We start from the raw sequence: 26,048 nt of genomic DNA, 5'->3' as shown, positions 1-26,048 counted from the left end.
CATGTTAGCTTGAGAGCCTGTCTTGGCATGTGTTACCTGCAAGTACAGACTGCTTCACTGTCTCATTTAGGAACCTCCTTGTGTGTGTATCTTCTTGTTGCTAAGCTGTGTATTTTAATGAAATTGCACAAGCTTAGTCATATCACAAGGCTATGGTTCACTGCATCCATGTGACTTCAGAGGCCGGCCATGTCCTTGGTTTGTTCCTGTCCTGTGGCCCATGGGTAGCAGTGCTCTCCCAGATGCATGTACCACCACAACTTTGCCACTCTCTGGCCACCTAATCATCATGAAAGAGGCCATAGGAAAGCCCCACTACTGTGTGCCATGTTGAGAAAAAAACATGATAAAGAAAGCCCCTGCAAAAACACAGGAAGATTTTTTTTTCCCTGGCTGTGATGCAAGGCACCATGTTCACAGCTCTCATGGGGTTTAAAATATAACAGCGTATGCATCCATTATTCACGCCTTAGGGGAGGGTCTGCAGCATGTTTCTCAGCTAACTGTTGTGTTTTCTTGAAACCCAGGCTACCAGAAATCCAGGGTTGCAATTGGGAGTAAAGATAAACACAGGCAGCTCTTTGTATCACATGGAATTATCACCTTGTTTGGTTGCCACCTCATTTAGTCCCCCTGACTTCCCTTGCAAGTGAGATTTTAGTCAACTGATCATACCCCTGCTTCCAAAATAACAGCAGAAATTGGTACACAGTGATAAACCTTTCATCCCAAGCCCTCTGGCTTCAATGCTCCCCCAGAGCAATTCTTTTACGTTAAGACTCCACCCACTCTTTCCAGCTCTCCTCAGTGACTGGGAGTGCTCCATCACATGGAGGCACATCAGTACTCATGAGTTCCTCATCCCCACGCCCTTCAGCACTGTACAGTTAAAAATACGTTCACTCCCTTGAAAAGGCCAAGCTAGGCATTTTTTCAAGCTAATCAACCTCAAGTGTTCGTAAAAAAACAACTTTTTTGTTATTCTCATGTGTTCTCTTTTTATGTCCGATAAGCCTGATTCAGTCACACGGCCCCCTTGCAACGGGATTTTTAGAGCCTGTCCTTTCCCTGAGATAACAGAGATAATGTTGTCACACATTCAGCCCTACGATGGCCTTGTTCACTGTGTAGTAGTACTGCTGTTCAGTACAGACAACATCTGGAAGAGTATCTTGGTCTACTTCTTGTAGAACATGTTTTATCCAGATAGTAACGATCAAATTATCATCTTTTGCTATTTCCAGCATTTGTACACTCTGACATATTACTATTAAGGTTATAACAAAAAGACCTCGGAGTAAACTGTTAGATGCAGAGCCTACAAGCTCTACTACCCAATACTTTAACTCAGATCAGCAAACAACTCCCTGATAAGCTAACTCAATTAAAGGTGTAGCTGTTGCTGTCCTTTTCCCTTCTAGCTATGCAATTCTACCCTGTCTAGTGAGAAGACTGGTATTTATCGTATTTCTTGGTAATTCAGATCACTTAGCTGGTAACAAACACATTTATTCTGTCTGCCTATGGAGAGTTGGAGAGTTACTTTCTTCACACTGAATTTATTCCTTACAAGGTCAGACAAGCAGCAGTGACAGAGCAGGACTGCTTATATAGTGGGGCAAGAGTGGCCACAGCAGCCTCCCAACAGGCTGTTGAGTTGCCTAACTGGTTTCTGAGCTTTCTCACATGCAGTAAAATCAGCATTCAGTCCCACAAGAGAAGAAAAAATGCTTTTGCATCTGTTTTGTTTCTGTTTATCACAAAAGGAAGATCTAAAAACATTTGTGTCACTGGGGAGGAGGTTAAATAAATTTTTAATGGTATCTGTTTATGTTGGAAATTCAGACCTTTGTTATCCTGCTAGTTTGGAGAGCTCTCTAGTAACTTGCCAGACAGCAAGCAGATTTATGAAGTCAAACAAAATAAGGACATCTTCTAGGAGGAGAAGCAAATTATATTCAGAGTAATTTTACATTTTTTATGGTTTTGATTATTTTTTATTAAGCCTGCACCTCCATGCCTCCTAGACGAACTGTACAGTAGACATCATTTAGTGTGCAGAGATATGCATTCCAGCAACAAGTACCCTGCTCTGCACGCTCATTTGAAACAGTAAAAGAATATAAGAAAGAAAAAAAAGGGCTCTATTTGTAAAATAAATTACTGGGTGTCTAGCACAACATAATTTGTTCCTCTTTGAGTTGGGAGAAATTATGACTGCCAGATAGTGCTACATTTATGTTTCCTCTTGTTAAATAAAAATGCAGAACTTTTTCAAAACTGTGAGCTGGCAGAAACACAGTAATTGCATATGGTACTTGAAGAGTTTGATAATTATTTTTCTGTAAGTCAATTAAGAATGTCTTGGACCACTATGCAAGGATAAGTGTTCTGAGGAAACCTTATAATGGAAAAGTATGCTAATTACGAGCTTTTCCATTGCTGAACTAATGCTCAGGAACAACTTGAGCCACAAGTATTCTTGATAATCTTGATATATAAAAAAGCCATATTTTTTTCTGTCTTTACCTCCTACCTGCCCCTCAGTTTCTTGGAATATAGACAAAATTAGTTGAGTGACTGTTAGTGTACAAAGACAAGAGACAGGGTAGCACTGACCTCTGGCCTGACCACCATCAGTGTTTGTTGTAAGATGATTGATATTTAAACAGGTGTGCAAAAAATTGTCACCTGTACAGTAAGAAAGTAAGACCACCACTGCTTGGCTGTAGTACAGTTTTAAATTATGGAAATGAACCATGAACTTCCCTTCTTTTGGTTGGGGTTTGTGGTTTGACTGCTGTGGTTAGTGGCTAGCTGTATATTGAGCAGATTTTGCACACAAGGATAGATAGGTTTGCCACAGTGATTGGAAGAAACATGGAGAGCAACAGCACACATAGTAACAGTGCATGTGATGGTGAAATAAAAGGATTAAGAGTTACAAATATTCCAAATTGAGCAGGCTTATGTAATTGGTAGAGGAGTATCTGACTTGGTCACATCTCCAACAAAGACAGCACAGAGAATCTGAAGATAAAATAAAATTAAAAAAATAATAATAAAATATAATTAAAAACCCCAAGCCAACCTGTACCAACCTGTAAATTTCTGCTTTGCAGTTTTATGGTTGTTTAGAATTGTGTGCACAAATTTGGAATAAAGTCAACATACAATTGTATCCTATAGTAACCTTAGGTAATTATAATACTGAAGTACACCCCTACTTGTGAATAATGGGCATACTAATAAGGTAGCCTTCCTAAATGTTTTAAACATGAACATAGATGTATATGTATAGTTAGGAGTGGTGATTGAATAATCACTAACCAATCATGTATTTTGTTGTAGTTCTCCTTTTTTATTTTCTATATCAAGACCCCACCTTTTTTCCTGAAAGGTGTGCTGTCTGGTGCTAGATGCCTGGCACCCTGCTCTGCAGACTAGAAATAAAGACGAATACCTTGACTCGTGTGAGCTCTTTGCACACTGTGTGAAGAGCCCAGATCTGGGACAACACATGTAATTTTGTGGATGACACCAAGTTGATCTACTTGAGGATAGGAAGGCTCTACAGAAGGGCCTGGACAGGCTGGATCGATGGGCCAAGGCCAGCTGAATGAGATTCAACAAGGTTCAGTGCCAGGTAGTGCGCTTGGCCACATCAGCCCTATGCAACACTATAGGCTTGGGGAAGAGCAGCTGGAAAGCTGCCCAGAGGAAAGGGACTTGGGGGGTGTTAAATATGAGCCAGCATAAAAAATAGCATAGCCATCAGAAGCAGGAAAGTAATCATCCCCCTGCTCTTGGCACTGGTGAGGCAACAGCTCAAATACTGTGCTTGGTTTTGGGCCCCTCACTACAAGAAAAACACTAAGGTGCTATAGCATGTCCAAAGAAGGGCAACAAAGCCAGTGAAGGGTCTAGAACACAGGCCTTACAAAGAGCATTTGAGGGAACTGGGGTTGTTTATCCTGGAGAAGAGTAAGCTGAGGGGAAGACCTTATTGCTCTCTACAACTCCCTGAAAGCAGGCTGTAGCAAGGTGGGTATTGGTCTCTACTTCCAAGTAACAAGTGACAGAATAAGGTGAAATGGCCTCAAATTGTTCCATGGGAGGTTCAGATTGTATATTAGGAAAAAAATCTTCACCACAAGGGTTTTCAGGCACTGGAAGAGGATACCCAGGGAAATGGTGGAGTCACCATCCCTGGATATATTTAACATAGATATAGATGAGGTACTTAGGGAAATGGTTTAGTGTGGACTTGGCAGTGCTAGGGTTGATGGTTGGACAGGATAGTCAAAGAATCATAGACTGGCTTCTGTTGGAAGGGACTTTAAAGATCATCTATATCCAATCCCCCTGCCATGGGCAGGGGCAACTCCCACTAGACCAGGTTGCTCAAGGCCCCATCCAACCTGGCCTTGAACATTTCCAGGGGTGAGGCATCCACAGCTTCTCTGGGCAACCTGATGTCTCACCATCCTCACACTAAAGAATTTCTTCCTAATGACTAATTTAAATGTATCGTCTTTCAGTTTAAAGCCATTACCCCTTTTCCTATCACTACATGCTCTTGTAAAAGGTCCCTCCCTAGATTTTTTGTAGGCCCCCTTCAGGTACTGGAAGACAGCTATAAGGTAACCCAGAGCCTTATCTTCTCTAGGCTGAACAACCACAACTTCCTCAGCTTGTCTTCATAGGAGAAGTGTTCCAGGGCTCTGATCAACTTTGTGCCCTCTTCTGGACACACTCCAGCAGTTCCATGTCCTTCTTATGTTGGGGGCTCCAGTTGTGGACACAGTATTCCAGATGAGGTCTCACAAGAATGGAGCAGAGGGAGAGAATCAACCTGCTGGCTACACTTCTTTTGATGCAGCCCAGGATATGGTTATGGTTGGCTTTCTGGGCTGTAAGGGCACATTGCTGGCTCATGTTGAGCTTCTCATCAACCATCATCCCCAGGTCCTTCTCCTCAGGACTGTTCCCAACTCATTCTCCACCACACCTCAATTTATGCTTGTGTCTTTTATCTTACAGGTCTTTTCCAACCAAAATGATTCCATGACTATGATCCTGTTCCATAGGCCTCATTAGTAACATGGAGCACTGCAAAAGAAAAGCAGGACAGTCTGTGCACCTGAGGTTCATTTGTGCTGTTCCAACACAGCCACTGCAAAAGAACATTCTCATCTGAGAGTCAGGTTACAGCCTAGAACCAGCCTGCCGGCACGAAGCCCGCTTACCACCTCTCGTTTGTGTAACACGGTTTGCTGGAGGCTTCTCATCCCTTCTCTATTACCACCTCGCAGGCACGGCAGGAGGAGAGGAGAGCGTTCAGGCTTAGCAAGACCCCTCCGAGTCCCAGCAGCCCGCTCCTGCTCAGCCCGAGGTCGGCACCGCCTCCCCCTGCAGGCATCTCACACAAGGCAGGGCAGGGCGGGCGCCGGGGCGAGGGGAAGAGCTTCCAGGAGGGCCGGACCGCGGGGCAGGGTTCCAGCCTTCCTCGACCACTGAGAAAGGACGCTTACTATAGCGGCTCGTTGGTCTAGGGGTATGATTCTCGCTTAGGGTGCGAGAGGTCCCGGGTTCAAATCCCGGACGAGCCCGTTTTTTTTCCTTTTTTATTAAATTTTTAAAAATTACCTTTCTCCCCTTGCAGCTCCCCCTTCCCCACCTCACTCCCTGTTAGCGCCGGTGAGGTGCCCCGCTGTCCTCCCGCCGCTCCCCGGGGTAGACTGCGGCGGCTCCCACACGCAGCAAAAGGCCACTGCTAGGACTTACAAAAAGACACATTCCCTTTTAATGCGAGGAATAAGCGTTAATAACTCCCACCGAAGCTGTCAATCTGTCTGACGCCCGCTTTTCGCCCCTCACACGGCGCCGTTACTCCCAATTTTAGGCCGCTGCCTCCTGCCTCGCCTTCCCTAACGTCCCGCGCACCCCCGACGAGACGGGGCTGAGGTCGGGCTCCTCCTCTTCCTTCGCCCCAGGGCTCACCTGGCTCTCCCACGGCGGCATTGCCTTCGCAAACCGCAGCCTTTCCGCGAAAGCACCACGGCTCTTGGCGCTCCTCTCCGCCACCGGCTCATTCGCCCGAGCCCGTCCTCCCGCCGCGGGCGAGCTCCGAGGTGCTGAGGCGACAAAAACCCAGATAGGGGAATATATCGCGGAAGCAAAATAGGAGACGCCTCACGGCACTCCTTCCCGCGGGCTCGTCCGGGATTTGAACCCGGGACCTCTCGCACCCGAAGCGAGAATCATACCCCTAGACCAACGAGCCGCTCTCTTTTCTACTTCCCGAGCTCAATACTTCACTTACTCCCCGCCCCCTCCTGCCCAGCCCAAGCACAAGGTACCGCCTTCCACTGCCTCCGTAGCTCTGCGCTGCGCCCCCCGCTTCGGCGGCCGCTGTTCGCTTCTCTAACCGCCGAGGCTGCTGCCATCTCCGCCTGCTCCCACCCTCACATCGCTACGGAAATCCGTGACTCTTTCCCCAGTCCCTACGGCTCCGCTCGGTAGAGACGACTCTGAGTCCCCGTTGGGGATGGGGAGGGGAAGGGCAGGGGTGGAAGCAGAGGCCCCCACGGCGCTCAGCTGCGCAGATACCGCTCTTGCGCTTTGCCGACGAGAGCCGGGGGGGTATGGGGTGTCCGGTGAACGAGCTCCCCGCGGCCGGCAAGGCCGCCTGGGTTCGGAACCGGGCGAGCTCATTCTCAGTAGAGGGGAAGGGGGGAATGGGAAACACACACACACACCCACATCCCCACCGCCACCACCGCCCCCCTCGAACTGTTTTGGTTTGTCCCGTGCCGTGCTCTCCGTGAGGCGCTGCGCCCCCTCGGGGTGTGAGCGCGGTGGGGTTCGCTCCCTTCAGAGCCGAAGCTACGGACGGACGGACGGACAGACAGACAGACAGCCCGACAGACACACAGGAGGTTCTTCCCCCTGCACCCTCCTTCTGGGTAGGGCCGTGTCTGTGGGGTACACACGTCACTATGTATCCAAGGGTCTACGAATCCTCCGGTAGCTGCAGCCCCCCTGAGTGGGTGAGGTGGGGGCTTGTGGCCTGGCATAACCTGCTGGAGGAAGCTGGTTGGGTTCCTTCCACCAAGTGGCCCTGGGAGTGGCTATAAGGGCCTGTCAGAGCCTGCAAGGGAAATGGCTTAACAAAGGGCCTTTGGCTTCTGGGAAAAGTGATTCAGAATTGGGAGCGTTTTACTTGGTTCAGAAATCAAAGGTAATGCTGGTGGCTACTCTGGGACCCCTCTCTTCCCAGCTTCTTTGGCTCCAACTTGGTCTCTGATGCAGTATATCCTGACAATGCCTCCTGTCACTCACGTGCTTCCCTGTCATGTTTCCACACCTCTATAACAGCCACCCTTGCTTCCCAAATATTTTAAAAAAACCTTAATGCTCCCATCAGTAATTGGTCTGAGTCCTGACCCATCCAGCACTTTCTTGTGGCTCACACTACAGCTTAAACACAGTCCATTTGAAAAATAACGATAAAAGATCCCAGCCAAACACAACTGCAAGGGTCTCCTTGCTCTTTTGTTACATTCCTTTCTCCATTTTATTATTGCTTTGTTTTCCATCCTTTCCCCCACTTTAAAGGTCTTTTGGCCAGTAAGATTTGTTCTTTTATTATTATTATTATCTTTCAGGCACCATTCACCAGAGGAATTGCATAAATTATATGAGATTTTTCTTAATGAGGGCATTTTTCTGTTCAATCACCTGTCCTTACATCTGACATTATATACTTCTGCCTCAGGAATTTGACAGATACATATAAATCTCAACAGGTGCCCCTGCCCTATACACCAAACCAAGGTGCGGTCTACATTTTACTCAAAACTTTTTGATTCTGTACACCTTGTGGATACAAGATCACACTGCCCAGGCTGACATTTTCTGATAGTATGGATAGGGCAGGGATACAAGCTCACATGTATTTTCTGGTTTTGCAGAATCTTCTCTAAAATTGCTCTCACTTGGCATTGAAACAGGCCAAGGTTTATGCACTGCCTGCCTAGAGGGATGTGTGGATGCCTTCAGCTGAGAAACAGGCATCTTTTTTTCCCTGCAGCTTGTAAAGCCATCAAGGATAAAGATGGTGATGCAACTTCTGGCACAGAAAATCTCTCAAGAGTTGATTGCTATGAGCTGGGAAACGTCACAGGAAGGATCACTGAGTTGCCTCGTTTCTTCACTCTTCCCCTGAACAAGAGAGCTGTTGAATAGATGGCACTAGGCTACATGGCTTTGCTTTCTTCACTTCCTAGATACCTACATAGCTGTGGCTGGGAGTGAGGTAGTCTTCAGTGTCACTGCTTGTCCCAGAGAACACCTTCCATTGTGAATTAAGCACACTGGTTATTTACTGGTCCCCAAAAGTGAAAAATTACACAGATTCAAACCAAAACTTCTGGTGGCTGTGGAAATCCTTCCCCTATTTTGCCTGTTACTACTAGCTCTATCCATCCTCTCTCAGGCTCTTTCATCTCCCCAGAAGGAAACACACAGATTGGTTTGGATTGGTTTTGTTTTACCATTTATTTCTTCTGTTTCTCTCTGGGATTTCCATTCCCTTGCTGGGGACACACATTCTTTAAACAGGCACACATATATCTATATATACAGTAAGGCACAATCAGTCACTCAGATGTGACTCTCTGCTGAGAGAAGAAACAGGGTATAGCATATGATAGCACCTGCCCTGGAATACAAACTAAAAAACACATTAAAATGGATTCAAAGGCAACAATCCTCCACAACATGGCTCAAAAATATGTGGGGATTTTGTCTGCCAAGAGGCCCATGCTATGCAGGAGGGGCAATGCTGCTCATTCTCAGCAAATGACAACTTGGTGCTTTCACCTGGGTGAAAGGCAGGTCACAGAGCCATTTCTTTCCTTGTGATTTCAGAGCTGGTGAACTGAATAGAAAGGGGATGTCCCTTTGGAACAGGGGTTTGTAACACTGCTCTGTTGCAGAACCCACTTAAGGACAGATGTGGACTGTGTTGTGTAAAATGCCTGTGCCTGCCCAGAGAGACAGGGGCAACCCCCAAGCCTCTGACTCTGCTCAGCTTAATGTTTGCTAGAAGCTGCTTCGTGAGGGATGAAGAGGAGCTAGCTGGTTCTGCCCCTGGTCTCTGCAGCTGTGTTGGTGGGTACTTGGTGGCTGGCAGCAGGTTCAAGCACTGGCTCCTGGTGGTTCACACCACCTCACAGCTAGGTGACTCCTTGACTCAGCTTCTGATACTGGCTTGCTGTCTCCAGCTACACTTTTCCATAGCTTCATGTCACATTGTGGACTTGAGCCCCGTGGCCTGGATCCAGCTTTTTATTCAGTATTGCAGACACCGCTTCAAGCACCACTGTCAAGAAACTGGTCAGGTGAGGGTCTGTTATCTATCTTTCCCTGAATAACTTATTTTTTATGGGTAACAAATACTCTCCAGATGGAAAAGTTTTTTTTGTTTTGCAGCTACCAGATCCATGACTTAACTGCTACCTTAACTGCTAGTCAACGCAAAACTAGTCCAAAAACTCAGGAGGGACTGGCTGTCTGTCCTTAACCAATTCATATACAGTCAGGCCATATGACTGGAAAATCAGCCACCTGAGACCTCTTTTTTGACACACATAAAATGAATTAGCTGTTTCCAGCAAGCCACTGTTCATGAGTGCCACTTGGTGGCCACACAAAAAATAATTTTGAAAAGGAATCAAAAGGCTGGATAGAGTCTGGAAGAGATGAAAGACTAATGGACAGGTGGCACTTCTAAATCCAAATCTAGACTGGAACAAAGAGCCAGATAAGAAAATCTACCATATTGACCTATGCAGCACATCTTTTCTTTACATCAAATCTGATGGTTGTTACTTTCCACCAGCACCAAAAACACCATGAAGTTGAAGCACACAGCCCACCATGGCTAGCTGTTTCACAGATCATCTGATTTCACAGTTCAACTCCAACTTCAAAGGGATTTTGTGTTTTATGAACAATGTCCTAAGAGTTTTCCCCATGTTTAGGTTTCACATTGTCTGCAATACAGCATATATGGAGAAAGCATTTTTTTTCCTACTGTTAAAACATTCTTTACTGAAATTTGAAAGCACAAAATATTTCAAAACAAGCTCTCAAAAATTCACCATACATGTACATGTGTAATTGATTGACTTTGTCTAAGACCAATGCAGGGGAGACGAGAAGGACATTTTGGAGTTGGACAAAGGAGAAGAGGACCTAGGAGTGGTAGTGGCTGTCAGCTCCAGCACAGCACCTATCAGGTCTCTCAGTGCTTGAGTATTACTTAGGAACATCAGCCAGCACCCCAGTTTTAAACTTCGAAGTGACTGCAAGCCAGTCTCTTGTTCTGACTGTTCCAAAATATGATGGTGCAAAGCAGAGAGCCAGGGAGCAGCCACTCAGCTTCAGGATGAGTCTGGACCTCAGAGGATATCCATATTCTGCTCCTCTTCTGCCACTGAGGGGTTTCCAGTAGCTTCCACCTTGATTGTGTTAGATGGTTCCTATTCAGGTGTTAAGTCTCCTGTGCCCTGATTTGGTATGTCCTTTTGGAGGAGAAAAGTAAGGAAATGATGAAAAATAATCATGGGTCTGAGTAAATACATTCCTGGGTAGCCTGTGACCTGGGGTTACTTGAGTAATGTCCATGCTAGGACAAAAAGGCAAGCTGCAGCCTGAGCACCAGCCTGCTTCCTTCAGTTGCACCATGCCAAACCAAGGAGGCATTGGAAGAGGAGACAGGTGGTTGAGGTGGAATAAGATTCTTGCTTGGGCATCTGCAACTACTTTATCATTGGTTAGAGAATACATAAGATGCTACATGGAACAAACCTTGCTTTAGCCAGTAGAAATCCTCTTTTATTTCAAGTGGCAAATGGCTGTGTTTGCATGCTTCCAGGGCAGATCATGAAGCTGGTATGTGTGGAAACACTTTTTGCTGGCAAAGCTAACAAGCTAAATACAAATGGATATTTGTATGCATGTATATATACAACATGTGCACACATGCATATAAATATGTATATGCAAGGAGGCATATTGATATAGTATATACATGGTTACTGCTGGGAAAAGTGCTTTGTACTGTAAGTATTTTCAAATTGCTTTCAAAACAGCAATTGGACAGGGTTCCTAATGAGCAGAGTCCTTCTGTTTTACTGAAGCCCCAGTCAGCTTTGTTTTTCCATCCTCTCCCTCTGTAACACCCCCGGAGGGCTGGTTGTTTTAGATATCCTGCCTTGCAGCCTCCGCAGGCCCAAGATTTGATCCTCTTGAGGTGTGGGAAGCAGCAGAAATGTTGGTGTGTTCTGTCACAGTTGCCATCTTCATTAGTAAGCAAAACCCTCTAATATTTTAGGAGCTGACCCATCTTACCTGTGTGTCACAGTTAAGCTGTGTTCTGGTCTTGCGTGGCTGACATTGAAGGCTCACTGTCAGTCTCTAAACCCACTGTGTCCTGCAGTGGTTGGGGTGCCAGTGGTGTTTCTTCAGTGTCTGACGTTCTCTGTGCATCTGTACTCTCACTGGTCTCCTTCACTTCGGCTTCAGCTTTAGTTTCAGCTTCTTCCTTTTCCTTGTCCTCCTTTTCCTGGTCACAGGCACCTCCTTGATGCTCTTCTCCCTGGGGACCCTCACACACCCTCTCCTCCTTGTCTCCAGAGGGAAGCTGGAGAGAGTTCTTCTCCCCCGAGGACCCTTGACACACCTCCTCCTTCTCCTTTGTATCCCCTGTGTTACTCTTGCAAGGAGTCATTTCCTCTGCCTGTTTTTCCCCTTTTTCTTCATCATCTGATCTCCTGGATCCTTCCCTTGAGGGGGGCTTCTCATCAGACACCATCTGTTTCTTTTCCTCTTTGCTCTCTGTTTCTACCTCCTGTGTCTTGCCCTTGGGCCCAAACACCTCATCTTCATCTTCCTTGGCACCATTTTCTGGAGAGGAGATGATGACCCCTAAATCTTCCACTTCTCCATACTCAGACAGAGATCTTCGGAACCTCCTGGAGGGAGGCCTGCGCTTTATTGATCCCCTCGTCCGCACCTTCAAGGCAGAAAAAGCAGATATTGAATCAGTCAAGAGAGCAGTACTGGAAAGCAGGAAAGCAGAACAGAGGAAAATACCATGGGAAACTTGATTGCTACTCTGTTCGCCTCAATTTTCCTGCTCTGCCACTGAGAGGCAGGGAGAAGAGGGCTCTCTGCAGCTGTGAGACTGCTTTATATGACAAGTGGCTGCCTAATACATGCCTCCTTTCCTTCTGTAAACATGGTACTGGGCATCATTGTCCCAGTTTAAATTGTGACTCCATTTCCAAGTCAAACCCTAAACCTAAGATGTTGCATCCATTATGCAGATGCTGCTGATTTGGGATGTGTTAACCTTTTCTACTTTTGGCAGCTTGGTTGCTGAGGAAGGAGTCTGCACTGCAGCTGATGGTGGTGAACCCAGGCTATAGTTCTCCACTGAAGTGTTGTGCACACTGTGGGACACCTGGCTAACCACTGTGCTCAGTTCAGCTCCCTAAACTGCATCTCAGCCTCCTTTGGCTTTTGCTGGCATGTGGCATCACTTCCTCACAGTGCTCCCTGTCCAGGTACCAGCCAGCCTGTTACTGATGAGCTGAAGTGACTAAGTCATAGAATCATAGAATAATTTCTTTGGAAAAGACCTTTAGGATCATGAAGTCTAACCATTAATCCTAGCACTGCCAAGTCCACCACTAATCGTGTCCCTGAGCACGACAGCTACTCATCTTTTAAATACTCTTTTAAATGGTGACTCAGCCATCCTCTTCCAGTGCCTGACAACCCTTTCAGTGAAGAAATTCACCCTTTTTCTTTAGCCATTGTGGCAGGAAGGCCACTGGAGCTGCTGGACGATGAAGCTCTATGTGCAGAGAGGAGGCTCCAGAGAGCTACACTGAAAGACTGTTTTGAACCCAGCACAGATCTAGTTGGCCACAAATGCACACTATTACAGCAGGACTGAGGGCTACAGCCTGCTCTTCCCCTTCATCCCCAAACTATAAGCAAGCTTTATCCCACTATGGTGGAGAAACCCTAGCACACGTTCTACCTTGTTGTAGAATTGCAGCTGAGTGCCTTCTGGTGGTTGATCAAAGCTGACGGGTGTCTCCTGCACTTCACCAGGCTGGGACTGAACCCCTGGGCTGCTGGGCGTTGAGGGAGGGGTGCTGAACGGAGAAACCAGGGCTTTCAGACCAGGGCTTTTGGGAGATGCTCCCGGCAGCAGAGCAGCTGGAGCAAAAGCCAGATTGGCCTGCAAAGAAAATTTCCCGTCACTTCTGTGTGTGAAACTGGCATGTACTACAAGCGGTAACCACATGGAGGAACCCTCGGTCTTGCCGCGGGAGCTGCCACATCTCTCAGCTGTCACAACCCACATACCTACTGGTTTTGGGTCTCTCCTGGTGACACTGTCAACAAACAAGTCCAGGCAGAGGAGTTATGACTGGACATTTGCCCTTCCCCAGCAGCTGGATCGCGGGAGGTATCCTTTTGTCATCCTGAGGCTTTTGGGGATTTTCCAGTGACCCAGCCAAGCCACCACGGTCTGCAGTGGCTGAGCCAGGAGAAATTCTGAACAAGCAGCCACTTTGAGATTTAAACCATCCCTCTGTGTGCCCAAGCAGACCTCACATTTTCAAGCCTGATCTATCTGCAGGTCCTCTGAATGATCTGCACAGTTCTGAGAAGACCATGGAAAGGTGTCATGATTAACTGTGGCAAAACACTTCCTGGTGGCCATAGGCAAATGTCCTTGGGTGCATGGACAGGGACAGTGCTATGAATAGGCTTTGGTTGTGTCAGGGCAGCCAGGAGGCACCGTGCTTGGGAGTCACACGTGCTGCCAGGAGAGCAGCTGGCAGTGGCAGGACACTGTGTCTATTGGCTACCAAGTGCTGAGCTGCTCTCAATGTCATGAATCAGGTGCTGCTGAGAGATACAAAAAGGGCATGAAGCACTGGGTGTGTTTGTGAACACTGGGGCAATTGAGGCAAGGGAAGCACAGAACTTCTAGGCATGCATAGGGATGTGCCAGAGCCCTGAGTGCACACCCCACTGCCAGGATTTTAACTGCCTGTGCTCAAGGCCAGCACCCTGGTAGGGTGCAGGTGACTCAGTCTGATTTAGATTGCTGCAAAGGAAGAGCTGTAAGACATTTCATCCAGGGTTTCCCTCACTTTCTTTCACATTTAAAGTGAGGCTCCTGCCCCTGCTCCCTATCTGAGCTGTGCTGCTGCCATGCCCACCCCACAGATCCAAATGATCCTGACCCATGCACTGCCCTGCCCATGGATGTGCCTGAGGATCACTGGACTGTTTCTAATGCTAGTTACCATCACCAGACCTTCTCTGCCTTCCTTGTTTGTGTAATTGTGGGACTGGGCCCTTGTTGGTGAGGCCGCTGCCCTGCTTACCTAGATGTCACCCGTGGCTCCTGGATTCCTGTGGCTGCTCTGCAAGTGAAGAAGCCATGACAAGTGCCAATCAGTTCTAATTTGCTGGGGCAGCCATGTGGGCTATTCCAGGACCTACCTGCAGCTTTTCAATCATAGGAGAGCTTTTCACTTTGACCTTGGGAACAGGGCAAGCATTTGGAGACCGCTTCTGCAAAACAAAATGAAACATGAAAAAGTGACAGTAAAGTAGGTGAAAAAGAGGAAATACAATGAAGAACAAAAACTTGGAAGAGATAAGCAGAAAGTTCTAGCAGGGGAACATATGAAGCCTCACCTAGCATCTTCTCACAAAAGTTTGCTTGCTTCTTTCCTGACCCTGTTGCCCTCTTGTTATGTAGCCATCCTAGGGCTCTGCATATATGTATCCTTCCTCTTGGATAAAAGGTGGCTGTCTGCTTTCTGGCTGAAGTATCTGAGTTAGGTGATGCTTTGCTGTTACATGGCCTTCACTAAGGTATATAACCTATGACACAGTTTCCCCTGGCATTGTTTGAGGACCAGACAGATTAATATTCTACTTCTTAAAGGGTACAAGCCTTAATGTTGTTAAATACTGTTAACTTTTTGTAATAGGAAAGACTTTCTGCCACCACTTGACCGACAAATTTAAAGGGTATCTAATTAGTATGGGCAGGAAAGGCATAAGTGGCCAGAAAGGCATAGCTATGAAAAGCTGAGAACAGTTTGAGAAAGGGAGAGCATTGCTTTGAGAAGGGGCATATTGCTTTTTTTTTCAGGAAAATGAAGGAATCTAATAATTTAAAGCTTGTGCTTCTTTGGCATGGAGGTAGCTAGAGCCTGTAGCTGTGAGAAAAGAAAAACAAAGAACCATTTCCTTGTTAAGGGCAGGTGACAATGTGCAACTTGGTGGGTAAAGCTCGTACTCTGAAATACAGAAGGACAAAAGTCACTGCAAAGGGCTTGTGCGTAAACTTCAGTGAGTAGCTGCCAGCCTATTGGGACTCTACTGGGTTATGAAGGACACCACAAGACAATATTCTGTGGGTCTTGCTGACAAAACCATTCTTCAATCTGGATTAATTATTCCCTTTTACTGAAGGGAAGTTTTCAAGGATAGAACTAATATGCCTTTATAGTCACGGTGGAGTTCATCTGAAGGCAACAAACAGCATGGATGCTCGCTGTGATGGTCAAATCTAAATAAACGCCTGCAGTTCCTGCTTTAAAGCACTTGAAAGATGCTAAGGGGTGGATCCGTCAGTGTTCTAAGGGTAAAAGCAAAACTAGTAGAAATGGGATTTTCAACCACACCACAGGAGTGGGAAGCAGTGTGGAGCTGACTCTGAGTCAGTATGGGTGTGTAAGCTGCATGACAGATCTCTTTTGCTCTACAGCTTGACCTCTCTGCCACCTCCAATCTCATGTCTCAGGAGAGAACAGGCTGCAGAGAGGAGAGACCTTGTACCCCTAGTAAAGTGATACTCACTTGCTCATCATTATCACTTGTCTCAGTTTTGTGGGAATACAATGGAAGGGAGCATGGTGGTTTCCTCCGAGCTGGCTTATGTGGTGGTACCTAAGAGAAGAACACAACCAACTCAGCAGCAGAGAAATCAGTTTTTATAAAAAGAAGTGAAATTGAAGCACCAAGAGCATGCTCAGAAAGTGACCTACTTGGACATCAGGGCTCAGCTTGCCTAAAGGAAACATCCAAAGGCAGCACAAAAATTAGCATATGGACATGTGGCTGGCATGCTAGGTGTGCTTACAGCATCTCAAACCCAATGATAGTGTTGTAAAAGTAGTCTATACCTCTTTCCACAGCATGAATGATAAGGCTTCAGCCTTTGTACAAAGGACAGTCTTCTAAGGTAGGGAGGGTGGAGAAGCCTTTCCAGAAGCTTCATCTTCAATTGATATATCTTAGGGGCAAAAAGGGGAATCCCAGCTTTTTAAATATGTCCTCCAGCCCCATTTGTTTCTCTCTTATGATGAAAAGCAGCTTGCAGAGACAAGATCTTATCTGTAACAGTAATTTGACTGAAAAACAGATTCTCCAGGGGACACTGGTTCCTTCTACGTGTCCATGAGCTCTCAGAAGTACAGAGTGCTCACTAGGAAGTAAGAGACACATAGCACAATACCTATGGAGTTGCCTCTTCATAACTTGCTGTGATGACAAACTGTCTTGGGTTTTATGCCAGGTTTGTAGTCTCAAGCTGTTAACATGCTTTTTTTGAGTGTTAACAGAAAAAATACTTGGATAATATTGTGGATCTTGGATAATATCCACAATATAATATTTGAATAATATTTTTACCTCCTAACAGGCAGGCATGTGAAAATCTGGATTATGGTGTCCTTGCCTTCTTTAGAGTTGGCTGTCTTGAAGAACCTGGTGTTGCTTAACTTCTGATGTTGCTGCACCCAGCCATGGCAATGCTGTGTCTCTAAGCAGCCAAGGGCAGCCTGCCCTTCCCCTTACATCATGCTAGGAAGCAATAACAGCATGTCTTAATGAAAACCCACTGTTTTGCAACTATGAAATGCTGTGCTGTGCCAGAGTAAATGTTTCAGAGGTTCTCTGGTTGATAGGTTCCCTTTGCTGACATCGGTCAAGCAAGGGTTAAAGACAATCTGAAGCCAGCTTGAGAAAGCTGGTGGGGAAGTGACAGATGGCTTGGAGAGGAAAGACAGGAAACTTTGTCCTCTGCTGTCTCTGGAGAAAATTAGTTTCCTCTGTGAGGCCCCTCCACGCTGCCTTAGCTTGGGAGCAGCAGAGGTCTGCAGATAACACAAGAGAGGTCTGGGAACTTGGTGCCTTCTTAAGGGTGAGGGACTGAGTGCAATTAAATCCCACACCTTCAAAAGAGGAAACAACTGTAACGGGATGGACAGAGTCCTGTACTGGCAGACTAGAGGGGGGAAAAAGTGCATGGGAAGAGGTTGGCTATTCCCATCCTGGGGCTCAACTATGAGAATGCTAACCTCTGATAGACAGTGACATGCCAGCCCAGCAGGACAGAGGTCACTACTGCATCCAGCTGTAGCCCAGATGGGTGGCAGGGAGTATCCTCTTAGGCTCAAGCCTGAGATCTGCTGAAATCAGCTGAGCAGCAGAAGGAAGCAGTTCTGTTTTAAAGGGCACCCATTGATCGAAGAGGGCCACCAGTAAACACTGATGCTTCTAAAAAAGTGCATAATGACACAGGGGACTCTTCTAAAATGTTAACCTCCACCAGCAACACTCTGAGGTACCCTTTCTTCCTAACAGAGGTATTTGAGTGCTTTGCTTACCTGGGCAAAGATAGCTTGTGAGGCAACGCTTGGCATAGTGGGCTTTCAGTAAAATAAAGCTTAAGCATGACAGAGATAGGCACAGAGTCTGAAGTGTTGGGAAGAGGTAATGAAGGCAAGTAAAGAGACAGCTTTCTTTCTCAGACCTCTACAGAAAGCAGTACTTGAAGGAAACCACCTCCTTTTGTGAACAAGGAACTAGTGACCTGCCACTGGCTTCTACACTGCAGAATCTGTTGCTTGCTTTCTTTTTCTGTGGCTCAGTATTAGCTATTTCATTATTCATTGTTACCCTTTGCCCACGAAAGCCAGCCCAGATAGTACATGCTTGCTGTCAGCTACTGTTAGGGACACAGGTGTACACTACCTGGCTTTATATTGTCTCAGTAACAGTGTCTGGTTGTCCTGAGGTGGGGCTCTAGCAACAAACTTGTCTGCATGTCAGCAATGCATGGAAGAGACTGTTACAGATTTCATGGCACTAGGAGACTAATCCTTTTCAATGATTCAAAATCAAGGTGGATTCAAGCTCAGATCACCAATGATCTAACTTCTACAGGCAGAGGTGAGTGTCTCATTACCCACTGAGTTGCCTGCTGGTGGTTGTGGATCTCCTTACCTCTTTTCCAGTGATACTGGCTGCTTGTTCTTTGAACTTCCCTGCTAGCTGAGCCACTGAGGGTGAAGCTGACTTGTCCACCTCTGAGTTGGTCTCTGCTGGCCTGTTCTGACAAATTGGAAAAAAGAAGTTATGAGCAAAGGCTGAGAAAAGTAAGCAGGCTAAAGAGAAGCCTGTGTATGTGGTATAAATTTCAAGAGTAAGCATGGACTTAAAGCAGAGTTTCTCACATCTGGCATCAATCATGTAGTCTGAGAGCAAGAGGTTTGGGAAGACAGGACCTTGCAGTGTTTTCAAATATCCCAGAAAAACAGTAATTCACACAGAGTCTTTCAGATCTAGCTGAAGAGCCTACACTCAGTATTTTTCACTGGAAGCAAACTAAGTATTTCAAGCCAAGTATCTGTTCTTCATCTTTTCCTTACAGTGAGCAGATGGAACAGGGCAGTAAAGGATTTTTCCCATACACCTTCTCAGCCCTCACATCTTTCTTTGCTGGGCACCGACACCCTTCATTTCCCAGTGGTTCTGCTGCATGAAGACATTCCCTGCTCTCACAGCAAGCCAGCATCTGCTTGGGGATGTCCCTGTGCTGTCTGCTTTTTTGGCAGTGGCAGATCAGGCGTGAGGGAGGGGTGGAGGGAGGAAATACCAGGGCTGAGAGAAGCTTCCCCTCCCCTAGGCTGAAAACAGGCTGAGAAGCCAGAGGCTTGTTGTAAACTGGACGGTGCAGCTCTTCCCACAGCACACAGCTCCAGTGTCATCTCACATATACCTTGTTTTCTTTGCTATGTGTGTATCAAGCAATATGAGTAGAAAGCCTTCAAATCAAAGTTGATGAAAGGAAACCTTTGTTCTTCATTTCTAATACCTGATGCCAGGGAAAACTAAAGCAAAGGAACTGAGAACAACTATCCAACAATCCTTGTTTTGTTAGGAGGTGGAGACCTCAAAACAACAAACCAGGCCATGAACCATCAACCTGGAAGGAAGCTCATACCTCTGCTCCCTGTACCACCACCGTGAACCCGTGACTGGCACTGTGCTTCTCTCTGCTCTCCCTCAATACATTTTTGTTTCTCTGTCAGAAAGTTTCCCCAAAGGCTGTTGCTGGAGAAATACATTTCTCAAATGTATAAATTTCTCCAAAGGTGCCACTGATGCCCTTTTCCCTTTATGATGCTCTGCCAGGGAGGGACTTGCTATCTCTTTAACACAACCATTCCTTCAGCATCACTGGAGGTGAAAGGCTCTGAAAACACCTGTCTGGTCCACTTATGGTGGTGTGGGTCACCACAATACAGGGGGTGGAGAAATAGCTGTGGAAAATTGAAACAATATTAAAGAAAGGACTGCCTTAGATTCCTAGTTTCTAGACTTAGTTTCTAGATTAAAAGAAATCAAGGGGGCTACACTAAGGATCAGCCCGAGCAACAGTGCATCATGAACCAACCTCTAGTCTGAAATACCTAGATGAGCAGCATTACCAGGGTCCATTAGCACTGTAGAAAAAGGCCTTTCTCAGAGAGCTGTAGCAACCAATAAATGCTATCTTCCTTCTCCCAGGCCCACAAGCCCCCGTAGATATCTGTTGTTACTTGTTTCCAGGGTCCTGACTACATTTTCTCCCTTAATCTTCCTATGGGAGCACTTCAGACCAGCCTTCCTCCATCCAGCCACAAAAGCTGCATCGAGCTGTCTCCTCTCAGTGAAGTTCTAGTACCTTCCCTCCATCTTTTCAACCTTCATTGGAGTAATTACAGGCAGAGGAAGTGGCAAATAAGGGGAGGTAACTAGATCAGCAGGACAACCTGCTTTACATGAAAAATGATGGCTGGGTTAAGTGGGCAGGGAGAGCGGATCCCAGCTGCAGGCTGGCTCCATGCTGTGAACCTGAGGAAAGCAGGATGGATTGGGAGGCTCCCAGAATAACTGGGCATGGCAGAACAGATGCCTGAACTGTAGCCTCAGCTGAGGCTGAGCATTTTTCTCTAAGAGAATCTTTTGTAGCCCTTCACCTCTACCCTGAAAATACAATGCATTTCCTCTTGGCTTCTTTGACCTCTTGTTTTTTCCTTTTTTTTTTTTTTTTTTTTTTTTTGGGTTACAGTGTGAAAACACAGCTCCCTTCTCTGGATCTGACCAAAGCTGTGAGGCTGGAATGATTCCACGTGGTTCTTGTTTTGCTGGTAGCAGGCATAGATTGCAACGCAGCTCTCACTGGCATGAAGCTTGCTGGCTGGGTGCAGGAAGCAGTGAACATGCCATTCTAAGATTAGTAAAGGTAGCCCATGGGCTGTGTCCTTCTGAAACTGTCAGCTGCAGGCTCTCTGATTACACTGTGCATTCTGCAACAGGAAAAGTCCTTTCTCAGATCCTTTCTGGTAATTACATTACTGTCCTGTATCCAGCTTTTTCTACATTTTATTTTCCCTAGACGGTGTGCCAGGCTCCATGTCTTCAGTCAAGGGAGTGGGCAGTACCAGGACACTTGGATGCAAAACATTTGCTTCCTTGAACTGCAAGGAGAATGCCATCTCCCTGACTTCCCGGGTCCTGAAGGTATGCCACTGTTTTTAGCAGAGATCCCTGCTTCTCTCACAGGTTGCCATTCCTGCTGTACCTTTTCAAGGCTGCTGGGAAGCTCTCTGACCAAAGATGCTTGGATGCTGTGGCACAGTCAACCCTGGCTATCACAGTCCAACTTCACTGGTAATTTAATGCAATTTAATGTGCCAGAACACAGTAGGGCTGATAAAGATGCCTGATACAGGAGTAATAACAGAGGGGACCCCTCAGTATGGCAATGTCATTACCTTGCTCAGTGACATTTGCCAGTTCTCCTGTTAGAGCCTTTTGAACCTCCATGGGCACCAGCTGAAAGAAGGTGCATGTTAGAGGCCCACAGAAAACAGGTCAAAAGACCAAAGAATTTCTCTGTGTATCCTGTTTGGGAACATACAAAGAGCTTTTCTTGAAGATCATGGATTTGAGTTACAGGTAGGGAGTGTCACTACAGACAAGGAATTTCTTGTGAAATCAAAACTGCAAAGACACCTGGGGAAAACTTGAAAACCAGAGGTGTTTTTTGAGATTAATCTGAATGTCCTGTTGGGACTGGAGCAAAACTGGCTCAAACAGTCCCCCACTAGCCCTCCACTAGCACTTGGTCATGATCTACCCACTTGCTACTGAAAGCTATCATCACTTGTCACCCCTTTTCTCATGCAGCTGCATCTAGATGTAGTTTTGAGACCAATTCCTGCCCTCCACATCCCTCCCTTCCTTGTTAAGACTTTTGTAGACACAACCTCCTGCTGCAGTTCTCATGTAAGTCGATTGTCCTGGCTGTCTTCACATAACCTGTGCTCACACAAGCTCTGCAAAGCTTCCCCATGACTCTGATGGGGTTTTTAATTGCTTCACATATAAACTACCTAAGCAAAAGCTAGCATGGCAAAACTGATGACAAATACAGCGTGTCAGAGGCAGACAAAAAAAGGCATCTGAGCCTCGGCTCAAGGCTAGTGTCCTGCTCACAGAAACCAGATCCAGAAAGTGATCCTCAGCACCCAGCTTTCAACACTGAGCCACAAGAAGGCAGTTGTCCGTGTGCTAGATGAAAATGAGAGGGTCAGTGCTTTCAGGCTACAGTTTCATAAGGTCCTGGTTCTGGCAGAAACACAGCTTATATTTCCAGCTGCTCATTCTCCCTTGACCTTTCCTTTCCCCCTTCTCCTCTCCTTTGCACCAGTGTGAGTTTGTGAGGCTGTGTGTAAACTGGATTACTAAAATGATTTTGGCTAAAAATACTTCCCTTAACTCTTTACAAAGTTATTTTTAACCAAAATCACTTCAGCAGTAGCGTCCACAGCACAGCCCAAGAAGCACTTGAACTGCTGTGGGGATGGAGGTGTGGCAAGACTTGAGTGCAGGGGGGGAGCTTCCCTTTAACCACCTGGATCAGAGACTGAGGAAATTGTATCCTTATGTGTCCTCCCATTCAGAGGGCTGAGATGACAGAAAAGTTATAGTTTTGCACGTTTGCTGGTAAAGGCTGTTCTGGTCCATGGCACCAGATTTCACTCTGTGATCTGTTCCCTCCTGCCTAGGACACAGCTGAGCGTGAGCTGTGGCCCCTGGGGGCACCTGCAAGCATCAAGTGATTTGGAAGAAGTTCCGTTAAGCATCCACAAAAGCTCCATGAATACTCTGGCACAGATCTCCAGAAATCTGACTACAAACAGCAGCATCCTGCTGGACACAGATGTCTGGGGAGAAGGTCTTCCTCACTGCATGGCAGAGGCAAAGCTCTACACCTGCAGCACCTGCTCAGCTAAGGAAAGGAAGAGAAGGAATCTACTTATGTCAAACTATACCACCATCACACCCTACCTGGAGTCCAGCAAGAAACAATTGAAGGCAGTACTGTGGTTTCCTTTGAAGTTAAAGCACCAACCCTCATTAAGGTAATGGGTTTGAGAAGGGAGCAGATCCTCTTGCAGACTCCCTCTTCCCTGCCTGGCTTAGCCCTCCGATGGCAAAGGACACGCTTTCTGCATGAAGCCTTCCCAGACACGACACCTGCCCTTCTCATCTTTCAGTAAGAGTTTGAGCAGCCAGTGGGTTGTAGGCCTTGTTTACATGGGAAAGGGTATACTGTGTCCATGGGGGTAACTCTCCCAGCTCACATAAGAAGCAAAACAGCCTTCATCTGATAGAGTTGCCTGTTTTCAGTGTAACTGAACTCATTTGCAATCAGTTTAGCTGAAAAGAGCTCTTCTCAGACTTTTCGAAAGCATTTTGGGAATGCTCAATTAAGCTGCAGAGGGAACATGCCTCCACACAGAGCTCCCAGGAGAAGGAGGGGGGTGGGTGTCTCCTGTCCCTACAGTGAGGTGCGGAAGCCTCTCTCCTGAAAAGATTGCTGTCCAGAGGTGGGGTTTGATGAATTGGAGTTGTCCTACTTGCTTGCAGACCAAGCAAGGAAGAAGAGATAACGGTAAGAGTTCCTTCCGTACTGTTCCACCAGTTTGGGTGGAGCATTGGCTGACTGTTTCCATAGGCTAATTTCTTCTCTCTTACCCATCAAAAGATTCCACCACTGAGATCAGCTGGAGGTGACTGAACATTCACACAGATCTAAGGCACAGTTCCTGTCTATCTGGAGAGGTCATGTTTACACCCTGGAGAATGCATCATGAACTCATCACCAAACGTATCTGAGTATTAGGACCAGTTCTACCTTTTTAAGGGTCAAAATAATACCCAATAACAATTCAAAAGATAATAAAAAAATAACCCTAACCCAAGTTACTGATGGGAAAATCTCTCTAATATGTATTTTATAGTTTCATTCAACCACATCTCTGCAGGTCCCATTTAGTTGATTCCCAGTTTGCACTCTCCTGCCAACATAACCTGAACCAATTTGTTTATCTGTGTCAATGTGAGTACATCAGTGGCATCAATATCACATTGAAAAGGGGACATTGTTCAGACTGGGAGTGTAGAGGTAAGTTAGCAGGGTAGATTAAAAACACAAACTCCCCCAAAGGAACAAACTGAAAGGCAAGAGGGTGGGAAAATACCTGAATCACAGGGTGAGGAACTGAGCAGCAAAAATAAGGAGAGGCTGCTACCCACACTCTCAGCCTGCTCATTCTACTTGTGTTCCACAAAAGCATCAAGGCAGGCTTAGCATATCTTGCCCAGGAAGTAGGTGAGCTCACACTCACCTTAACCCATTATTTCATCCCTAGAAGGCAATCTCATAATGATTGTTCTGACTGAAGCTCAGCAGTGCACTGTGCCCCTGGCTAAGAAGCAACACATCTTGAAATGTAATCCCTGAATAAACAAACCTCTTCATCTTATGCTGACCCCTCTCCATCCCAGTGAAGCATCTTTCTTCCCATCTCACTCTTTACCCTTCTTCACAAATCATTTTCACTGAAGACCTTCCAGCTCACTGGTTCAGGAGGGATTTATGTGGTTTATTTCTTCACTTGGCCTCTTCTCTGGGAACGAATTTGATCCTTGTCTGGTTGTGGTAAATTTTAATTACCGTCAGAAGACTCAGCTAGAAGCAACTGCAGCTGTGGCTCTGTGATACCTTATAACCAGTCCTGTCCATCATTGTGTCAGTGTAGCCTGTAGCACCCTGGGATGCTGAGCCAAGGCTCTTACCTGCATTTCCTACCATTCTCTATACAACAGGAGTGATAGTTACTGTGCTGTGCTCCACCAGGGCAAAAACCACTGTGTGAGCCCCTTCTGTGCTTTCCTCTAGTGGAGCTAGGCTAGCTCTGCAGACTTTGCATATCAGAGCCTTATCACGGTTACTTTCCAGGAGAGGACACGACCAGAATATTTTGCAGATCTTTCAGGTGTAGCCTAAATGTTGGAAAAGAAATAGTATCTTTCAACTTCTTTCTTTCTGTTGTCTGTTCTTTAATTGAACTTTACCAGAAGCTAAACACTCTCATTTCACATTCCAGATGAAAATTTTGTGAGCTTTAAAAATGGCAGCATGTAGAGAGTCCCCATCCTTTTCATCTAAGCTGCTAACTAACAAATGGCTGGGCAAAAAGGAATAACTGTCCTCAAACTGCTGTGAGTCCCTCACTGCCAGGATGCAGGAATGAAACACAACAGAAAGCTGAGTAAAGAAATTAAGATTGCCCCTGTACTCAGCGCTGGTGAGGCCACACCTCGAGTACTGTGTCCAGTTCTGGGCCCCTCAGTTTAGGAAGGATATCGAGGTCCTGGAACAGGTCCAAAGGAGGGCAACTAGGCTCGTGAAAGGACTCGAGCACAGATCCTATGAGGAGAGGCTGAGGGAGCTGGGGGTGTTCAGCCTGGAGAGGAGGAGGCTCAGAGGAGACCTCATCACTCTCTACAACTCCCTGAAAGGAGGGGGTAGCCAGGGGGGGGTTGGGCTCTTTTCCCAGGCAACTCTCAGCAAGACAAGAGGGCACAAGGGGTCTCAAGTTGTGCCAGGGGAGGTTTAGGTTGGACATTAGAAAGAATTTCTTTACTGAGAGGGTGATCAAGCATTGGAATGGGCTGCCCCGGGAAGTGGTGGATTCTCCATCCCTGGAGATATTTAAAAAGAGACTGGATGTGGCACTCAGTGCCATGGTCTGGTAATCACAGCGGTAGTGGATCAAGACTTGATGATCTCTGAGATCCCTTCCAACCCAGCCAATTCTATGATTCTATGATTCTAAGATTTCCATTTGGCAGATTCAAAGAGAATTCTGGGGCTGAGATCAGGATATACAGTTCAGCTGTGAAAGAGTATAAGGGTATGTTGAGGTGTATAATGATGATCCCAGCATGTGCTGCAAAATCCTTGGCTGTTGTTTGCAGGAACTGGCATTTTAAAGGTCATGCAAACAGGTTTCTAGTTTGACATGCAGCAAAAGGAATTAGTGTTAAGCCTCTGTCTGTCTCTCATGAAAGTGCAGAACCATTGCACTTCCAAGATGAAGCTTTTTTTACGTTAAGGTCAAGCCCCAGCCACTGCAGAGTGGCCTCTGTGTCTGGTTGATGTCAAAAGCAACAGACTCAGTCTTCAGTCTTTCAGATCCAGGGAAGGCAACATGCAGCCTGCGGGAATATTTTGTGAATGCTGGAGT

At 46.4% G+C, this 26,048-nt stretch overlaps 1 protein-coding gene, 1 long non-coding RNA gene and 2 other non-coding genes across 7 annotated transcripts in view; 2 read left to right on the top strand and 2 right to left on the bottom strand.

Moving 5' to 3' along the window:
• Nucleotides 1–5,540: 5,540 nt before the first annotated feature.
• TRNAP-AGG (transfer RNA proline (anticodon AGG)) lies at nt 5,541–5,612 on the top strand. Its single transcript has one exon. It is a non-coding gene; the product is annotated as a tRNA-Pro (tRNA).
• A 602-nt stretch (nt 5,613–6,214) lies between these two features.
• TRNAP-CGG (transfer RNA proline (anticodon CGG)) lies at nt 6,215–6,286 on the bottom strand. Its single transcript has one exon. It is a non-coding gene; the product is annotated as a tRNA-Pro (tRNA).
• A 694-nt stretch (nt 6,287–6,980) lies between these two features.
• Nucleotides 6,981–22,821, top strand: LOC139802003 (uncharacterized). Its single transcript, XR_011728450.1, has 3 exons — nt 6,981–7,243; nt 20,843–20,967; nt 22,518–22,821. It is a non-coding gene; the product is annotated as an uncharacterized lncRNA (long non-coding RNA).
• Nucleotides 8,544–26,048, bottom strand: part of RCSD1 (RCSD domain containing 1) — a 35,022-nt gene continuing 17,517 nt past the window's right edge. For 2 of the 4 annotated variants that reach the window (XM_071756704.1, XM_071756696.1), the window contains 6 exons: nt 18,406–18,513; nt 15,976–16,065; nt 14,605–14,676; nt 13,121–13,324; nt 11,422–12,085; nt 8,544–10,592 (listed from right to left, as the gene is read on the bottom strand). In XM_071756704.1, the coding sequence (XP_071612805.1) occupies nt 11,435–12,085; nt 13,121–13,324; nt 14,605–14,676; nt 15,976–16,065; nt 18,406–18,513 (1,125 nt within the window). In that variant the 3' untranslated portion in view covers nt 8,544–10,592; nt 11,422–11,434. The remainder of the gene's footprint in view (nt 10,593–11,421; nt 12,086–13,120; nt 13,325–14,604; nt 14,677–15,975; nt 16,066–18,405; nt 18,514–26,048) is intronic. The other 2 variants (XM_071756721.1, XM_071756712.1) reach the window with 1 other exon arrangement.

This window comes from Heliangelus exortis, chromosome 1 (assembly GCF_036169615.1).
Source record: "Heliangelus exortis chromosome 1, bHelExo1.hap1, whole genome shotgun sequence".
NCBI classification, from domain to species: domain Eukaryota; kingdom Metazoa; phylum Chordata; class Aves; order Apodiformes; family Trochilidae; genus Heliangelus; species Heliangelus exortis.
Note: the sequence above shows the minus strand (reverse complement) of the source record. Positions and strands in the feature narration are given on the sequence as shown.